Source organism: Miscanthus floridulus, chromosome 15, assembly GCF_019320115.1.
Source record: "Miscanthus floridulus cultivar M001 chromosome 15, ASM1932011v1, whole genome shotgun sequence".
Taxonomy (NCBI): Eukaryota; Viridiplantae; Streptophyta; class Magnoliopsida; order Poales; family Poaceae; genus Miscanthus; species Miscanthus floridulus.
This window is the reverse complement of record NC_089594.1, coordinates 36,842,843-36,863,656: the sequence shown is the minus strand read 5'-3', so window position 1 is coordinate 36,863,656 and position 20,814 is coordinate 36,842,843. Positions and strand designations below refer to the sequence as shown.

Below are 20,814 nucleotides of genomic sequence, written 5' to 3'. Positions count from 1 at the left end.
AACTTCGACGATAGATGTAGGGCAAACGGATTGGTGGCTCGCGAAACTGATCATACTTTTGCGATCCACGCGAGAAGGAGAACGGCGGCATGTATTTATATGCAGGGTTTAGGTCGGTGGAAAAATTAGGGGTTTTGGGATTATTTTAATTTCACGAATTAAAATAATTCTAGAAAATCCAGAATTGCTTTTTAAGCCACGAAAAATAGCCCGAAGCTCAGAAAAATCCCCAAAAAATCCTAGAGATAAATTGAAGGATGAGGAACTCAACTAAAGTTGTTTAAGCTCACGAAAAGATTGTTGCAAAGATCAAGGAAAACTATTAAGCTCAAGGAAAAAGGAATTTAATTCCAGAAAAGGTTGGAAATTTTCCCAGAGAACGAGAAACGTTCCTCTATCGTATTTCAAAACCATTTGCACTCATAAACACCGAATGCAATCGGCATGAATGCAACACCCTTCACAATATATTACAAAAGTTATTTAAGAATCAACATTTTTCACATTATAAATTGCAAAAACCCTAATTAAATCTTGCAAACTTTAGAAAATGACAAAAGCATTAATTTTATTCAGTGAAAACTATTCACAACCCAAAATGGAATTTTTGGGGTGTGACATTAGCATCACGATTGCGTAGGATGTCACCGAGTGGGAAGTCGGTCACTACTATAATCTTGTGTTTGTCAAAATAGTGGCGGAGCTTGTGTGAAGTGATCAAGAGAGCATAGAGTAGCGGACCTTGGAGTCTGACAACACCTCACTGATGTAGTAGACAGGTCGTTGTACCTTGTACGCATGACCTTGCTCTTCCCTTTCCACAACAATTGCCGCACTGACCACCATGGTAGTTGTTGCGATATATAGCATCATATTCTCTCGTCTATCTGGAGGGGTGAGAACGGGTGAAGAAGTGAGATAAGCCTTGAGCTTTTCGAATGCCTAGTCAGCTTCCTCTGTCCACTCGAACCTTCCTGACTTCTTCAAATGCTTGAAAAAGGGGAGCCCCTTTTCTTTGAGTCAAGAGATGAACCAGATAAGGGTAGCCATGCACCCTATGAGCTTCTGAACATCCTTAACACAACGGAGAGGGCCCATCTCAATGATTGCATGGATCTGCTTCGTGTTGGCCTCAATCCCATGATGACTAATGAGGAAACCTAAGAGTTGTCTAGAAGGGACACTGAAGACGCACTTAGTCGGGTTGAGCTTCCACTGCTAGGTACAAAGGTTGGTGAAAGTCTCCTTGAGGTCATCAATCAGAGTAGTCGGATCCTTGGTCTTGACCACCACATCATCAACATAGGCCTCTACATTATGACCGATCTGCTTACTTAGGCAAGTTTGGATCACTCGCTGGTATGTGGCCCTAGTGTTCTTGAGCCCAAATGACATGGTCGTGTAGTAGTAGGCACCAAACAGAGTGATGAAAGAAGTCTTGCTTTTGTCTTCTTCATAGAGAGCAATCTGATGATAACCTAAATAACAATCAAGAAAGGATAGAAGAGCTGATCCAGCCATAGAATCCACAATCTGATCAATGTGAGGTAGACCAAAGGGGTCCTTGGGGCAATGCTTATTAAGATCCATGTAGTCAACACACATGTACCACTCGGCTGAATTCTTCTTCCGTACCAGGACAGGATTGGCAAGCCAGTCGGGATGTAATATCTCTCGAATGAACCCTGCTGCCAAAAGCTTCGTGATCTCCTTCTTGATGGCTGCTTTCTTGTCTGGTGTGAAATGACATAACCGCTGCTTGACCAGCTTGGAGCAGGTATTTAAATTTAGTCTGTGCTCAGCTAACTTTCTTGGGACTCCTGGCATGTCAGCTGGCTTCCAAGCGATGATATCTTTGTTGTTCCAAATAAAGTTGGTGAGTGTGAGTTCCTATTCTCTAGAGAGGTGGGCACTGATGGTCATCATCTTGGAGGGATCACCAGTACCCACATCGATCTTCTTAACATCTGCGTCTTATGGTGGTGCAACGATACCTGCCTTCTTTGTTGGGATTTCCAAATCTTCAGGGATAGTCTGGTTAGCGAACATGGCGATCTCCTATGCTTCGAGTGTGGCCGGAGCTTTAGCGGCAATTTGGATAGCTTCTGCATCATAGTTGTACGAGCGTTTCAAGTTGCCTCGAAGGAAGAGTATCCCATTAGGACCCGAAATCTTTAGCAGAAGATAAGGCTAATGCGGAACTACCATGAATGTAGCCAGAGTTGTGCACCCAAAGATGGCATGATATGATGATTCAAAGTCTGCCACCTCGAATTTGATGAACTCTGTTCGGTAGTTGTCTGGGGATCCAAACATAACTAGGAGTGTGATTTGTCTAAGTGGCATAGCACCTTTGCTGGGTACTATCCCATAAAAGGGAGTGTCCGTAGGTGTGAGTAGGCCGGTGAAGTCGAGACCTATCTTACTCAGGGTATCAGTAAAGATGATATTCAATCCTACTCCACCGTCTATCGAGACCTTGGTGACAGTCATGCCCGTGATGGTTGGATCGAGGACAAGTGGGTAATGTCCAGCGTTAGATACACTGGTCCACTGATCCTGCCTTGAAAAGTGAATCGGGTACTCGGACTAGTTGAGATATGTCAGGGTGGAGGGTTTTAATGCCATGATATCCCGTAAGGCTAGCTTGCCTTGCCATCTATTCTTGGCAGTCAGAACTCCGGCAAAGATGACACTAACGATGCCTTTGGGATGTTAAAAGCCTTTGTCCCCCTGGTCTTCCCCATCTTTCTTACCATCTCCCTAGCCCTTTCCCTTATCATCCTTGTGATAGAATCCCAACTCCTTCAGTTGTTAGCACTAATCTGCCGTGTGCCTAGCGCCTTTGTGAAAAGGGCAAGGTAGTCGGCTTGTTGTTCTTCTTGGGTTTGTCAACAGAGGCCAGGGTGTTATCGAGGCCTCTGTTGGTATAAATTAATGCACACAGAATAATCCGCAAGCGCACAGATATTATACCACTATAGCACTTCACCGAGAGTAACACAGTTTTATATCAAACCCAAAGGAACGAGGGTGAGAATAGCCAATTCTAACTTAACCCAACTTCACAATCAAGTCTAGATAATAGGAGCATAGAGGAGACCGCTAAGGTCTTCTAATTCTAACTTTGGTAAGCTTTGTCTTCCATTGTTCAATTCTAGGGATATTACTAGAGAAAACACAAGCAGAGTATGTTTCCTATAGTAACAAAGTCCTGCTGGGCCTATTAACGGGAGGTGGACTATAGAGGATTGAACGAGGCTATAAGAGTCACCCTCGCGAGCTACCACCGATCTAGAAAATAGAGTACATCCACGAGTAACCGAGTCGAAGTACCATGCTTACACTATGAAAACTACTTTAATCCAGGAGCTATGAGGATTAAAGTACTCAAAAGAGAGTCGCAAACCTGCAGAATAATATGAACAAGATGCTTACTTGAATTAGAAGTCGATAACCAGAGAAATCTCAGAAGCAAGCTTTAGAAGAACTTGATTCCACCAGGGTATAAGCCGTAAAGAAAGCACCGACAAGCCGGGACTCCTCCAAAACTCTTCCCTCTCACTCTATCTCTCTATCTCTAATATAAGACTAGATCCTATCGAGGACTAATCTTCTCTTGATTGCTAACCCTAATTCTGGTGGACATATGAATTAGGGTTTCTGGCTTCTCAGCTCTCAGGATCAAATGAGGCTTCTGTCCTGGGGGTCTAGGCAAATATATATAGCCTAGAGCGTCAATCCTCAGCCCTTGGATCAAACCAACATGAAATAACGGCTGAGATGCATCATAGGAGGTGGTGGAGAACCGACATAATAAAGAGGATGATAGGTGGGGCCCATAGGGGTCGGGTGGCCTGGCAGTGGGGCCGAGATGCCCCACATGTCAGTGGGTCGAGCCCCACTTCAGTGGAGAGCCTCCTAGAGTCTTCTAGAACCTTCCCACATTGGTCCCACGGCGTAATTCCTTGATTTCCTTTGACGAATAGGTCCCCCTTGACGGGTTTCTGATTAAATCCTGCTAAAAACACAGATGCACCAAAACTCTTGAAATTTGTCAGTTTAAACCCCTAAGTCTATGTCGGTGATCTATTTTAGCCATTTATGCAAGATATATTGATGGTTTGTGATGAGTGTTAACTACTGTCAACAAGCTCCCCCACACTTAGGCTTTTACTCGTCCTCGATAAAAGGATGGATTACTCAAAACATAACCATAGGACAAGTAATCAACATAAAACCGTTCCTAGTCATACATGCTCTGTGAGATTCAAAGTGTCTACCATGAAACTTTAGGCAGTTGAAGAATGGAACAGCTTGAAACAGATCACCATCTTCCTTCAATCAAGTCAATTGGAGAAACATTTTAAGATTTTTGAAAACAAAACATAGCTTACCGTCTCCTTTTGTGGTACTCTCAAATCACTTAGTATATGGTATTTTTGGATCATCACCAAGCCAATGATGACTTTTCCTTCTTTTTGGCTACTTCTAAAAAGCTTATGTGGAGTTCAGGTAGGGATAAATGTAACAACATACTTGCATTGCATATATTGTATAGTCAAAACAAGGATCCAAGGAGAAAAAATGTCATACTCTTAGATCAAGATGTGCATGTGTGTAGAATATGTATATAGTGGCTAACATAATTCTACTATGCTCCTTGAAACATATCTCTCTTGATTAAAACTTTGAGACACTTTTACAAGAAAACATGGGCTATCTTATTCATCTCTCTTTCTTTTTTTCCAGGCAGGCATCTATGTACCCATTGTTTTAAATATCTCAAACACTTGTCCATTTTTTTCATTTCTTTTTCTTTTTCTTTCATGAATAACTTTTGCATAGCCCCATGCCTCTTTTTCTGTAATTGAAACTTTCAAGAGAGATTTTTACAAGAACTTGGAGCATTTATCCTAACAATCATATTTTTGTGTCTATTCCTAGTGTAGGAGTAGAACATTTTTGGGTGGATGGAAAACATATTATTGTGTACTCCCAGTGTAGGAGCAGCAGACATATGTGGAGTGTACGTGGTCTTGATCTTGAGAGCATGATAAGTTTCTCAACAAGGGTCACAAGGTTTGACCAAACTCAATACAAATATAAGTAGTATATGTAGAAGGTTTCCCTAGTCTATATATCATGTATGGCTCCGGTAGGACATTATTTACCACAAAGGAGAGGTGTAGCTATTTATTTTACTTTTTGAAATAAAATTCTCCAATAACAAGACATGAAGAATCAAGTTCTCATTATTCTACTATATCTTATATCACAACAACTTAAGTGACATGGGGTCCCTAATAATAAGTTCCCAACAGTAGCATGACTTCTAGGAAAAGTATTATGTGAGTCTATCCTTAAGTCATGACTGAAATAATCTTTCTTTATGTTTTAAGTTGTTTTATCAAGTGATTTTCAATTTGGTTCGAAACGGAAAGCAAAACATGTGAAAATAGAGTGTATGGGTCGCAAACATGACCATGGACAAAGCTCGAGGTGAGGCGGTGTAGTGATGGGCTGGGCGACCCATAGAGGAGGTTGGGCGGCCCACTCTAGGGTCTACTCGAGGCCCGCTTCATCGTACGTGGTTCTTGACTCATTACGTCTTGTTGTCGTAGTGTGTCTCCCCCACACTTGTTTCCCTGTATAACTTGTTGCACAACATGTGGAGACAAACACATATCCAAAAGAAATAGAGAGCAGATAATAATATGACTCCATTAATTTCAATAAGGCACTTTATTACACAAGCACAAACTAAGCACAAACTTTAACTAACCTAACACTATCTTTTAACCATCTGAGATAAGCGACAAACCTAAACACACGATATCACACACTTTAACCTAACACTCGTGCCTTATCAAAATGACTACCTAATTCTCACTTCTTCATTTTAGCAACAAAATGATTCAAAGTGTTTAAATCATGTTGTAGACTCTTGCAGTAGACATGTTCCTCGTCGATCCTTTGCTCTAAGGTATAGATAACTGTCGGCACGAAAACATGTCAATCATGCCGGGCACACGAGCATGTCGATGGAGCTAGAGATCTATCTGGCTTCAACACAGGGGTGATCGGTCCTGCGTACTCCTCCCGAGACATGCCAGTCAATTTGACCCTGTAATTAACAAGGAGAGAAAGTTTATCAGTAGTTTGGGAGCAGCCATATGGGAAAAACGATTGAGTAGCCGATCCGCACAGAAATAGGCTGTTACGGACTGTAAAGCTCATGGGTAGCGATTAATTTTATGTTGACAGGCATAGTACGTATATGTAAATAAGATCATTAGCTAGGTGGATATTATCAGTACGAATCATTGAGCTGATGAATCTAATCAGGAAAAGATATAACACACGAACGAATCAACTATCTAATACAAATGAATCTACCGACACTCTGAATCTAATTTGTTACTACCAACAGTGAGGTTCGACCGGATCGATGGCAGTTATGATGATAGTAACAAACTAAAACCGAAGAATCCACAAAAACATCCGTACTTCGACAGGCTTTCCGAAAGACGTACTATACATTGGATAGCCGATTCAGATGAAAAGGACTACGACGTGTGAACAATCAACTATCTCACATGAACAAACCTATGGACTCAGACTCAACCTGCTATCTCTAATAGTGGGGTTTGATCGGATCGATGCAGCCGTGAAAAAGACAACGAATCAAACCCTTAGAGTACACATATCTGTTCACGATTAATAGAATCATGAACGCACACCGTAGGCGTTAACACACAGGCGATCAGCTATTTAGCTGATGTAGGCATAGCAAATAGCTAAGGTCACACCTAACTAAGAACAGATCTACTAACTAGCATCCTCCAATCTATAGTGCCATCAGTAGGGATCTACCGAATCGTTACAGCCATAATGGTGAACTATAAACCAGATTAAACTAGCCAGCAAACCTCTTCAAGATTATTCATGCCTTAACCGTATACTATGCACGATCAAGATTGAAGTAAAAATAGCCGATGAAGCATAATTCGTCGCTCAGAGTAAGAAAACATTGTGTTGTAGTAAAGCGAACAATGGACTAAAAGGATATAAGGCTCATCTAATTCGATCTCGACCGGGTGGATTGATATTGCTGTAAACTAATAACATTAAAAAAACATCAGCAAGATCGATAACTTAATGAATCTACCCAAAGGACGCCACCCTTAGATAGAGCCGATAACTTGACCTTAATCTAGTTCGAGCAGTGGAGGTCGACCGGATCGATGCAGCCGTACTTGAACTAGACAAAAGTCGATAACTAGCTTATACCAGAGTCACAGTGGAGGTTGACCGGATCGATGCAGCCATACGAACAGAAGTATAAGCCATGACGGTACTTACAAACAAGCTGGAGGTCGGCCAGACCGATGCAGCCTTGCCCGCTGAAGAACTCATCGAGATCTACTCTACTCCTACTCCTAAGGGTTGGCCAGAGCCAAAAAAGTAAGTAACTTGTATTTGATTGATTGTGTGTCCTTTACAATAGCCGGGGTCCAATATTTATACCCAGAACCTATGCATGAATCATACTTAAGCACGACTCGTTACAATCTTAGGCATAAGAGAAAATATTCCTAATTTAAGATAACTTGGACCCTAATCTTTCCCTTTTTGTAGAGTCCAACATGTTTTTTCCTGACGCCAACCGTAGTTTTCATCGTTATCTGCTGGTGCTATCTGAAGAGAGCCGATTCATGTACTGTATTTGAACCAGCTGATACCGACCTTTACGCGATCGATTCCTCGATGACACGATCTTGGGAGCTTTCGAGTTCCTGCAATTCTTCTTCCAAATTTTGGTGTAAACAATACCCAATTGAATCATTGACATAGACAGTTTGGTACTTGCCGAGATTGTATCATGGGCTAGGAGTTAGGTTATAGAATAAGTAAAGTGGACATGAAGATGTAGAGTGCAGTCCTAGTGAAACAGCTAGTGCGGCAGTGCCGCTACTAGGCGCGGTAGTGCCGCATGACTGGGGACAATGCCATACCAGCTGCTTTCCTCGCTAGCACTTTGACTCTTCTTGATTACTTAACTTGTTTTATAGGTTAACCTCTACTCCCTATTTATATAGTTTCTGATCTTGCCCTATGTTTTTGCATAGATGGCCTCCGGAGGTGAAGATGACCGAAGGGGGAAGAGGAAGCTAACAGAAGCTCATGACAAGCCCATGCCTCATCGTGGTCATGGTAGGACAGCAGCTGGCAGCAGCAGTGCAGCAGCTAGAGGGGATGTCAGAGACAGGGGGAGGAGGGATCAGTTGATCTAGGAGGAGAACTTGGAGAGGGTTGGCTGCATCATTCCTCCTAGTGCTTTCCTATACACTCCTCCTCGCCTTGAGGAGTTTGACAGAGCCTATATCATCGAGTATCCTAAGGAAGTGATTCTGAGGCATCCAGTTGACACCCGTGCTCAATTATGTGGGAAAGCAGAAGATGGTAGAAGAAGCACATGAGAACAATCCCTATGAGCAGCCAAAGGATTTGGGGGTGGACTATAGATTTTGGAATGAGTTTCATTCCAACTTTTATGCCTCTGTGATCTTCAACTCCAAGAAGTCCAAGATTGTCAAGATGTAGTATGTTGACTGAGAGGAAACGAAGGAGAAGAATGAGCCTGAATTCAACAGAGTAATCAAGGCTTGTGTGAACTTTGGCCTCTCTGATCTCATGAGTTTTAGGTATACTGGATTGATGTAGCCGTACTTGAACTAGACAAGAGTCGATAACTAGCTTATACTAGAGTCGCAGTGGAGGTCGACTGGATCAATGCAGCCATACAAACAGAAGTATAAGCCATGATGGTACTTACAGACAATCCGGAGATCGGCTGGACCGATGCAGCCCTACTCGCTGAAGAACTCACCGAGATCTACTCTACTCCTACTCCTAAGGGGTGGTCGGAGCCGAAAAAGTAAGTAACTTGTATTTGACTTATTGTGTGTCCTTTACAATAGCCGGGGTCCAATATTTATACCTGGAACCTATGCATGAATCCTACTTAAGCACGACCCATTACAATCTTTGGCATAAGAGAAAACATTCCTAATTTAAGATAACTTGGACCCCAATCTTTCCCTTTTTGTAGAGTCCAACATGATTTTCCTAACGCCAACCATAGCTTTTATCGTTATCTGCTGGTGCTACTTGAAAAGAGCTGATTCCAGTATTAGAATCAGCTGATACCGACCTTTATGCAATCGATTCCTTGATGACATGATCTTGGGAGCTTCCGAGTTCCTATAATTCTTCTTCCCAAATTTTGGTGTAAACACATGCCCCCAATTTTGGGATAAAAGTAATTTTATTCCAAAATTATCATGCCTGTACCCCCAATAGGTCTGTGGTCATGGGTGGAGAATCTTGATCTAGGGTCTACTGTCTGTCACCGTCTTTGCCAGCTTATGAGCCCATGCTTCAAAACTTTATGAGAGCATCATTGCTTCATGGGCGCTTGGATCCATCCTTCAGGCTGACTATAAAATGTCTATCCGACTTCAGCGGGAGCAATTCAACAAAATCAGTTATGTTTCTCTTCTGCCCGCCTTCTCGAGTGCCTCTGGCTCCACCGGACCCTCCATGGTCTAATTTCTTGCTTTAAGGATCTTGAGTGGCTAGAAGAATTCTTGTGCATAGGGTGATTGTGTTGCTCATCTTAGCGCCTTGTCGAGCAAGAGGATCAGCTACACTACGGGAAACGGTGACAATGCCGAGTGCTTTCTGTTTGCCGAGTGCATTATATCGAGCACTCAGCAAACATAACATTTGCCGAGTGTATACTCCAAGACACTCGGCATACTATTACACTCGGCATATCTATTATTTACCGAGTGTCAACACTCGGCCTCTAGGGGACACTCGGCAATAACCACCACGTGACCCGCCCGTGCGCCGTTCTACCAGGCGGCGTGCCGGCCGTTAGTACTTCGCCGAGTGTCCGTTAGAGATACTCGGCGAAGTATTGATTTGCCGAGTGTTTTATTCCGGCACTCGGCGAAGTGTATGGGTTTGCCGAGTGTTTATGGAGACACTCGACGAATGAAAAATAATTTTTCCCTCCTCGGCCCTCCACAATTTTTCTACTCCCCACATACGACATTTTGTACTGCATGTTAAAAGTTGGTCTATTTCTTGGTCTGTTTGCTATATTTAGTGAATTAATTTCATTTTGAGTAATTTATTGATTTAAACGAAATTTGAACTGCAAGTGATTGAAATAATAGAATAAAATGAGTGGAAAAATCAAATTCATGTCATTGAATCCGGATTGATGTCTCATACAGGAAATGAAAAGAAATTTCGAACATTTTGTTCAGGAAACACGACCACGAACGTGTGTTCGAATGATTTTAAAATTCTACCAAAACCAAACGAAGTCTGAAAATCACGAGATTTGTCAAGATGTCATGATATCATATGTGGAGGCTGTGGTAAAAAATTGAGAATGTTTCGCATAATTTGTGACGTATGATGCTTACAAACGGAAGCATCTTCGGAGAAAATTCGTAGAACTTAGAAGGATCCGATAAGATTTAGAGTCCAAGTGACATTTTAATTGGGTTTGAGTTCAAATTTTTTTGTATAGGCAATACACAACATAGATTAGTTCATGTCAAATTTTGACAAATTAATGGATCCGTTTGATATTTTTTATTTATTAATTGCAATTATAGAATTTTAGTTGATATAAATTAATTTTGAGCTATAACTGCATGAAATAATGAAATAATATTAGTAGAAAAAACAAATATGCATTTTGAGTGAATTTGACAAGTTTTTTTTCAAAATATATAGGAAAAAAGTTACTAAAAGAAGCTATTAAAGGTATACATAAAATATTAGCGTAGTTTGCCGAGTGTTTCTATATAACACTCGGTAAAGTATCTCTTTGCCGAGTGTCTTATAGAAAACACTCGGCAAAGTCTTGGTGCAGGCCCACTGCCGCGCGAGTAGACCCTTTGAAAAAATAAAAAAAATAAAAAAGGAGCTATGCCGAGTGCCAGATCGCGGGCACTCGGCATACCCCCTAACAGTTAACCCGGCGCTTCCCCGCACGCCACACACACGCACACAACGCACACACGCCACAGACACACGCCGCGACCACGCGACCCCGTCCCGCCGGCGTGCCCGCCGCCTCCCCCCGCCGGTGTCCCCGCCCCCGCTCCATCCCCCGGCGGCGCCCTCCCGGTCCTCGGCGTCGCCCTCCCGGCCCCGGCGCGCCACGCCCGCGGCGGCTCCACCCGGCGGCGCCACCGCCCCCCCCCACACACACACCGGCGGCGTGGCCGCGCCCCTCGGCGTCGCCCTCCGGGCCCCGGCGCGCCACGCCCGCGGCAGCTCCACCCGGCGGCGCCACCCCCCCCACACCGACGGCGCCCGCGGCGGCGAGGCCACCGAGCGGAGCGGGAATCGGAACGGAATCGAGTCGAATTCGTCCTCACCTTCTCGTCGTTGCTGGTAAGGAAGCCCTAACGTTGCTTGATTAAAGAACTAGGACACTGTTTGGCCCAATCGAGCCAATCGAGAAATTCCTGTAATTCCTTATCGGGATGGGTTATCTGACCCAATCGAGCCCCACTAGCTGCTGGATTGGTTCTTGATTTTCAATACATGAATTTCTGCCGATCGATAGGCCGATAGCTACACTGCATTCTTGTTTGGTGGTTAGATTCGTGAGAGCAGCCGTTTCTGGCTTTCTGTTTGCTGAACCCTTTCCAGGGTTGAATATTTGATGTGAAAGTGATTAAAGAACTAGGACACTGTTTGGCCAGTTAAAGGGCTTACTTTTAGAGATGCTTCATTTTTTTTTCTCTTGTTTGTAAGAACACACACTTGTTTTCTGTACCTGATACATAGACTGATAGACACGTGAATGCAGACAAAACTGTGAAGATTTCTCCTCTTATGGAAAACTGTGAAGATTTCTTCTCTTATGGTTTGGGGCTTTTTAAGTGAGAAAGAACTAGCAAAAAAAAAAGGAAAGAAAGAAAGAAGACAATTCACATCTACTGTGCCGATCCATTTTAAACCACATCTACTGTGGTCATCAATTTTGAATGATGACTATGTGGCCATCAATTTTGAATGATGACTGGAGATAATGTACAGTACTTAGAAGTTTCACTAGTTGGGTTACAAAGTGGAAAGCTTAAAATTCAAAGTCAAAAGTCTGATTTGTCTAACTTAATGTTTGAAATTCTGAGAAACTTATAAAAAAAATTAAATAAAGTTGAATGTATCCCTGCTTGTTAAAGCATTATAAGTAGACTTAACAGAAAATTTCTGATTTTTTTCTAATGTCCAAATGATCTTATCAGGTTCATTTACCAGAATAAAAGGTGAAGCATCACACCAAATTTCCTCCCATCTACTTCTTAATTCTACAGGAAGCCATCTTCTAAATGTAACTTGAACTTCTCCACTTTTAATTCTCTCAACAGAGGCATCTTTGCATTCACATAGCTCAAAGAGAATAGGTTCACTAGTACACAGTGCCTGAGGATACAGCCATCTATCTTTCCAGAATCTAGTTTGACGCCCATTTTTAATGCATATTTCTCTCCCTAGTAAATAAACATCTTTGATTTTCAACAGATCATACCAAATAGGAGAATCAGTCAACTTGTGAGAAACACTAAAGATACTGTCCTTCCTCAAATACTTATGTTTGATAATTGTTTGCCATAAACCCTCTTCTCTTTCTAGTTTTCACCACCATTTGCATAAAAGACTGATATTCATTTTCCTCAAGTTCTTAATCCCAAGCCACCTTTTTTCTTGCTTTTACATATCTTTTCCCACTTAACTAAATGATACTTTTTTTTTGTCCTTCGTCCTTGCCAAAAAAAGATTCTCCTTATTTTATCTAATTTACCAACCACTGTTTTAGGCAAACGACAGACAGACATATGATATATCGGTGAATTGTTAAGACTAGCACTGATCAAGGTAGATCTGACCGCTATAGACATGCAGCTACCCTTCCAAACATCTAACCTTTTACTGCTTTTCTCTACAAGGGGGAGCCAGTCACAAACATGTAACCTACTTGGGCTAACAGGAACACCCAGGTACTTAATTACAAAGAACCCAACTTGACAGTTGAAAAGATCAGCATATGTCTGCCCCAAATTCTCCTCATCATTTGCCCTGTTCGCTTGGCTGATAAGTATGGCTGAAAGGACTGTTGGCTGATTTGTTGTGAGAGAAAAATATTGTTAGTTGGCTGAAAAAAGTATGGCTTATAAGCGAAGCGAACAAGACGATCATAATGACTTCACTTTTATTAAAATTTATTTTCAATCCAGCCATCATTTCATACATGTACAGTAGAAATTTCATATTAACAGCTCCTTCCATTTCATGCTTAAGACATATGATTGTGTCATCTGCATATTGCAAGATGGCCACACCATGAGGAATAATGTGTTCTATCAGTGAACACTCCATTTTGCTGTGCTTTGATGACCATTCTAGTTAAACAATCAGCTACTAGATTGAAAAGGATGGGTGATAGGGGGTCCCCTTGTCTTACACCTTTGTCTGTTTAAAGTTCTGAGAAACTTATAAAATATTGACATTAGGTAGTAGGATGTCTATAGAGGTGATATGACTTTTTTTTAGAAATTAGAAAAGGATAAACCATGAATTATTTGCTTTCTTGTGAGCTATATGTGGTTGTCGGCCATCGTGCCGTTCTGTTGGTGTGGATGTGGTTGTCGGCCATCGTGCCGTTATATTTGATGCAGGTTTTGGAAACCTCCCCGTGCAGGGGAGGTGCTGCCAAAATTTTGACTTGACACTACTATATGTTCATTTTGTTGCAGGAGAGACTCACAAGGACCGTCCTTGACTCGTCACTTTGCCGGATAGCAAGGTGAGGCATCATACACCTCTCTTTTCATTTGATGTTCATATATCACGTAACCTAGTTAGGCGTCTCCCGTTCGAAAGAGATACGGTTGGAAATATGCAAATTTTTGCATATATATAACCGTATCTGTTTCGAATTGTCCACGTTTTTTGGACAGCCCGAGGATGTGTAGCGGGTTTAGTTTCCATGGTCTACTCCGATCCGAGATAGAGTTTCGGCAGCACCTCCCTGTTGTTCTCCGAATACACAATCTCCCTTCCGGGACGTGTATTTGGAGAACAGCGGGGAGGTGATGCCGAAATTCTATCTTAGATCGGAGTAGAGCATGGAAACTAAACCCACTACATATCCTCGGGTGGGATTAGGACCTATCTTTACCTAATAGACATTATAGGAACGTGTAGATGCAACGTGATTTTATATATTACTCGCTGATATGCTAGAGGATGGATGACCGTGAGTGGATGTACACGGGCCGCTCTAGTCAGAATTCGTTGACCAATGAATGGATCGACAAGACGGATGCTTTCTTGGAACGGGCGTTTGCAATTGTCAAAGGAGCTAGATCGACTTGGTGTCCATGTAGCAAATGTGGAAACATGCGTCGGCAAACCAAGCTAGACATGGGCAAACATCTTGTGAAGAATGGATTTACGTCAGACTACACCAGGTGGACCTACCATGGTGAAGCTGATCGTGGGAGAGACGAGGTCTTGAGACAACGCATCGAGGAATATGATGATGATGCCGGAGTGGGAGACATGTTAAATGACTACCATGAAGCACACTTCGATGAAGCAAGTAGGGAGGAGGAGCCAGAGGCTACCGCAAAGGCGTATTATGACATGTTGTCTGCGGCACAGCAACCCCTTCACGGGCATACCAAGGTTTCTCAACTGGATGCCATTGCACGCCTAATGGCTGTGAAGTCTCAGTTTACCTTGAGTCGAGACGCCTTTGATATTATGCTGGCAGTTTTTGGTAGCCTGCTCCCGGATGGTCACATCTTGCCAAAGAGCATGTATGAGGCACAGAAACTCCTTCGTGCACTTAAGATGCCATACGAGCAGATACATGCTTGTCCGAAGGGATGCATCTTATTTAGGAAAGAGTATGCGGAAGAAAAGTACTGTGTGAAGTGCGAATCGTCTAGGTTCCTAGAGGTAGACTCTGGTGATGGTCAGAAGAGGCAGCTCGCAATCCCCGTGAAGATCCTACGGTACCTTCCTTTCATACCGAGGATCCAACGGCTTTACATGACTGTGGAATTTGCGAAACAGATGACATGGCACAAAAACGGACGTCGATACAATCCTGAGAAGATGGTACACCCATCCGATGGTGAAGCCTGGACAAGGTTTGATGAGATTTATCCTGAGAAAGCTTTAGAGGCTCGTAATGTACGTGTTGCGCTGGCAACAGATGGGTTTAATCCTTACGGAATGGCGGCTGCCCCGTACACCTGTTGGCCATTGTTCGTTATCCCCCTCAATCTCCCCCCTGGCGTCATCTTTCAACGACAGAACATATTCTTATCGTTGATAATTCCAGAACACCCGGGGAATAATATGAGTGTGTACATGGAGCCTCTGATTGATGATTTGATCCGTGCTTGGGAGGAAGGGGTATGGACATACGACCGAGCTACAAAGACAAACTTCAAAATGCATGTTTGGTACCAGTACTCCCTGCATGACTTGCCAGCATATGGGATTTTCTGCTGCTGGTGTGTTCACGGGAGGTTCCCATGCCCAGTATGCAAGGCTTCTTTGATGTTCATTTGGTTGACGAAGGGTGGAAAGTATTCTTCGTTCGACAAACATCGACAATTCCTCCCTCCTGACCATCCATTCAGACTAGACATCAAGAACTTTACGAAAGATGTCGTAGTTACAGACCCTGCACCGCAGATGATGACAGGAGCCGTGGTTCGTGCTCAGTTAGATGCTCTCGAGGTCAATAAACAAGAAGGTGGTTTTGTGGGATATGGTGAGCAACATGCTTGGACTCGGAAGTCGTGCTTGTGGAACCTCCCCTATTTTGATGATCTTCTTCTTCCACATAACATTGATGTAATGCACACTGAAAAGAATATCGCTGAGGCAATTTTTGGTACAGTCCAACTTAGTTTGATATTACAAGTTGCTTGTACATGCAAATAATAAAACGCACCACCCTGCTTGAACTTGTAGGGCCAAACCGAAGCGTCTATGAATGTCGAGTTGAGACAGGTTGCCAATGGTTGTTCCTATAAGGTCAAGTCGTTTACCGGTTATGACGTCAATGGATATCGCTTTCACACAACAAGGCACGAGCAGAGTCGGCCCAATCGAAGAACCACAAATACCGGAGTTTTTACGCCAGGCTTTGATGGGGTCGAGTACTACGGAATAATTGAAGAAATATACGAACTAACTTTTCATGGTTGCAAACCTCTTAATCCAGTCATATTCAAATGTCATTGGTTTGATCCAGATGTCGTGAGACGCACCCCTAATCTTGGGCTAGTTGAAATTCGACAATCATCCGTCTTACCAGGAGACGACGTCTATATTGTGGCTCAACAGGCCACACAAGTTTATTATTTGTCATACCCGTGCCAAACCGACAACCGTCTTAAGGGTTGGGATGTTGTGTACAAGGTATCGCCACACGGTAAACTACCTGTACCAAACAATGAAGATTACAATATAGACCCCAACACATATGACGGAGAGTTCTTCCAAGAAGATGGGCTCGAAGGGAGTTTTGTGATAGATTTAACCGAAGCGATCGGAATGGAAGTAGACAATGAAGGGGTTGCTGATGAGGACGCTGGAGACGAGGTTCAGAATGAGAAGGACTTAGAACTACTTCAGCGATTACAATTAGGCAATGACAGTGATCACGACATTCCTCCTTCGGAGCACGGGCATGATTATATCGACATGCGTGATAGTGATGATGAGACTTATGATCCAGCTAATCCCGATCATGACGATTATTTCTAATACATGTATGAGTCATACTAATTTATTTATTATTTATCATATCTTTCTAAGTATGTTTTGTTTATCTGTGCTGATTGGTTTACTCTTTTTATTTGCAGGTAATTGAGCAATGGTGGGCGCTACGAGGAAGCTCGCGGCGATTTGCGAGAGAATCGCCGCTGTAGGGAGGGGTTCAGGTTCAGGTTCTGGGCTAGGGTCAGTTTCTGGGAGGCGTCGAGGTAGGCCTCGAGGCAGGGGTGAGGAGGAGGAGGAGCAGGAGCAGGAGCAGGAGCAGAGACAGAGGCAGAGGCAGAGGCAGAGGGGTCGACGGAAGGGTAGGGCGAGGACCCCGTCGCCTGAACCTAACCCCCCGACGTCTGAGGAGGAGGAGGTACCTTCCGCACACGCCTCTGGTGAGGAGGAGGAGGAGGAGGAGCAGGAGCAGGAGCAGGAGCAGGAGCATGAGCAGGAGGGGGAGAGAGAGGGGGAGGAGGCAGGGGATGCCCAGTCCAAGATCTGGTTGCGAGGTCCCTCGTCCCTCCCGAGGCGTCCGATACCTGAGCATAAACGCCCGCTGATTAAACCGACAGGGACCAGGTAAGTAACTTTAAATATTCGCAATAATTTTGATATGTTGAAAATTATAAAAGAAACTAATAATTTATATTAATCACTTGTGCAGGAGTTGGATTAAGCTCAGTGGGGGTGATCACAACCGCAAGGTCAACGGCATCCTTGGCCTTTTGTGCAGGGAACACTTCCCTGGCTTGGTGGTGTACGCCGGACAGCGGGAGCCGGCCTACACGTGGGACCACTACGTCGCCGCCCCCGACGTCTCTGATCGTGATCGCAGGAGATTCACCAACATAGCGGAGCGGGTGAAGGGCGAGCTATGGGTAAGTATTCCTCGTACTACATTGCTCAATACATCACCTTCACTGGACATTCTTGAAATAATAACTTTATACATCGCCTCTATATGCAGGACTTCTACAGATGCCAGGAGGGATTCGAGGCCAAGGCAAAGTCCGTCTCTGAACAAGCCGCCAAGAAGCTCGTGAAGGACATGCACTACGAGGCGCGCGTCCAGGCCATCATCGAGTTCTACGCTCAATACAGAACCATGAAGGTTAAAAAAGAAGAGGCAAGGACAATGAACCTGACCAAGGACCAATTCATGAGTGTAAGCAAAGAACGTTGATACTTACTTTATTTGAGATTAATTACGCTTAATTTCTTTTTTCATAAGTCACATGCTTGATGATGTAGGTGCCTCCGTGGTGGTGCCGAGCGCATATCCGGTGCTGGGAAAAGATGGTGGATGAGTGGTTGCAGCCCGGGTGGTTGGAGCACCACCTTGCTTGCCGGGAGCGGCGTTTGCAGATGCCAGGTGCATCACACCATCAAGGCAGCCTGAGCCTTGATGAATATAGGGAAAAATGGGTATGCAACTCCATTTCTGTATTCTAACGCTCAATTCTGCATAATTTCTAATCATTTTGCATTTTTGCCGTAGTCGTCGTCACATGATGGCCAGTCTTGCTCCCAGCTCAAGGCATGGGTTCTGTCCAAAAAGGGCAAGGCGACGGCCGACATCGACTTCAACCCGGAGGACCCGCCTGAGGCGTACAGCCATCCAAGCATCCACAGCCGCGTCACCCAGTATACAACGATGGCAAGGGAGGTTCACGGGCCACAGTTCGATCCGAGCTCCCAGGATATTGATGGAGAAATCGTGATGAGGGTGGGAGGAGGCAAGAAGCATGGTCGGTATTGGATTGGCGACAGCGTAATTGACACGGCCTCTACTCCCACTCTCTCCCAGATCAGAGCAAGGAGCACGGACTCGAGCCCAGCGATACGCCCACGGCCGACCACTGCACAGTTCCAGATAGAGGCTCTCCAGGTTCTTTCTCTTCCATTCATCATTCGTTGGTTCTTACGTACTTTAGCTTTGCATTGCTTTGCATTGTAACATTGCGATGAAATATTTTAGGCCCAGGTGGAAGCAGAAAAGAAGCAACGGGAGGAGATGGAGGCGAGGGTGGAGCGGTTAGAGGCCGAGCGGCAGAGGATGGACGAAGAAAGTCGGTTGAGGATGGACCAAATGTTCCAATACATGCAGAATTTTGCATCGAGTATGGGTCAACCTTTGCCACCGCCACCGATGCTATTCCCTTCACCTCAGCCACCCACAACTACTCCAGTGAGTCACTTGACACCTTGAAACTTAAATATTTTAGGCTTTTATTTCCAAAATTTTTCTGTTGATAAAACTTTAAACAAAAAAATACTTAGTGAAACTTAAATATAAATGCAAATATAGATGTCATGTCAAAAGAGAATGTCAGGCAACCATTGGTGCTGCTGACTACCAGAATAGCAAATTATACTTCTATTACGTCACCTAAGCTTGAATGGCAAATCCACTTTTCTCAGTTCAATAAATGGTGCACTGGTTCTCCAAACAAGAAAAAAAGAAGGGCGGAGCTACTCACCAGTGACATGATCGGATACTGAAATGAGCATGATGCATTCTTCACTTTGCTGTCATGAATGGATGTGTTCCCTTTTTTTGTCAACCTTGCTGACTTAGTAATGCGCATCATTGACATATTCAGCTCTGATTTCCTGACGCAAAGAATTCTTCGTGTCGTCGTGACCCAATAAGGTCATCGGTTATCTTTGCTTTGTGCTGAACATTTTTTTGATACATCGGTCTTGTTATGACCGCATTCTGGCTATCTGTCTTCTTTCCAAGATCTAATGGAGACCACACATTTGTTTATAGTCAATGAAAAAGGCCTAGGTTCCGGAGGTTTGTGTTGATTGGTACTTTCAGTTGCGTGTAAGAGGCTCATTAACCACCTGACGACATATGCTTCCCAGTTTAATTCTTTGCATCATCCACGACCACTACTACACATAATAAGATTCAGTCATCACACAAGCAAGATAGAGCCAGTCAGCGTGCATGTTACTACAACTAGGAGATTATAAAACGGCCAATCATGTCACTATATTTTAACCTCCACGGTGCCTAGCTCCAAGTGTCAAACCCACCGTATATAGCTGAATACAGCAACACGTACCTAAGGAAGGTCGGTACTGAATCCATAATGCAGTTAAAATATGTTGGAATCATTGCCAGCAGTTTAATACTGTTCCCTATGAATGACGCGTGTCTGTATATGCATTCATGCACGCTTCTAAATATTATTCAGAGAGGCAGGCCGTGTAGCTCTGCAGCAACGAACCTGCAGAATTGGTTAAAGAAATCTTTGTAGCAGGATAAGGTAACGTGCCTCATTGACTGGATGCATGCACTTTTCATCCCTTCAACTCTTGACACGGTTTAAAGAAAAGAGAAACCTCCTCTCACTACGGGAAACAGTGACAATGCCGAGTGCTTTAGATGCACACATTTCGATACTGAAATTCACTTTGCAATATGAAGTCTAACACTGTTAAAAAGGAAGCTAACACTGTTTCGAATACTTCTCTTTTGTGCAGAATCAATCGGCGGCATCAAATAATCAGTTTCAAGACCCGGATTTGTCGCAGAGGTTCCAAGGGCCTACGCAGTGATTGCATTTGTATTGTGTCTTAGTTGTGACTTGTGATGATGGTTTATTGTAAATTGAGATGATGGTTTATTGTGACATGTGATGATGGTTTATTGTGAATTATGATGATGGTTTATTGTGAATTATGATACCTGTGACAAATAATTATGCCTGTCATGATGTTTTATTGTGAATTGTCATGGTTTTTTTTGTGGATTGACAGATATGTGACATTATTAAAAAAGAGACCATTTTCCATTCTGGTAACCTTCTTTGCCGAGTGTATTCCAGTGGACACTCGGCAAAGTGACCATAAAATCTGACCGCTGGAGCTTGTTTGCCGAGTGTTTTAGTTCTGACACTCGGCAAACTTGGG

General features: G+C 43.5%; 1 protein-coding gene across 1 annotated transcript; it reads left to right on the top strand.

The window, feature by feature from the left end:
- The first annotated feature begins 18,010 nt into the window (after positions 1–18,010).
- LOC136506655 (uncharacterized) lies at positions 18,011–20,595 on the top strand. Its single transcript, XM_066501547.1, has 5 exons — positions 18,011–18,055; positions 18,142–18,315; positions 18,389–18,778; positions 18,869–19,078; positions 20,386–20,595. Exons 1-5 carry the CDS (start codon positions 18,026–18,028, stop codon positions 20,458–20,460), a joined length of 879 nt encoding a protein of 292 aa, XP_066357644.1. The 5' UTR covers positions 18,011–18,025; the 3' UTR covers positions 20,461–20,595.
- Positions 20,596–20,814: the final 219 nt, after the last annotated feature.

Coding starts and splice junctions, on each gene's coding strand:
- LOC136506655 (XM_066501547.1), top strand. CDS start 18,026: ATGAACCTGACCAAGGACCAATTCATGAGT. Junction 18,056..18,141: donor CCAAGGACCAATTCATGAGT/GTAAGCAAAGAA, acceptor TTGATGATGTAG/GTGCCTCCGTGGTGGTGCCG. Junction 19,079..20,385: donor AGCCACCCACAACTACTCCA/GTGAGTCACTTG, acceptor TCTTTTGTGCAG/AATCAATCGGCGGCATCAAA.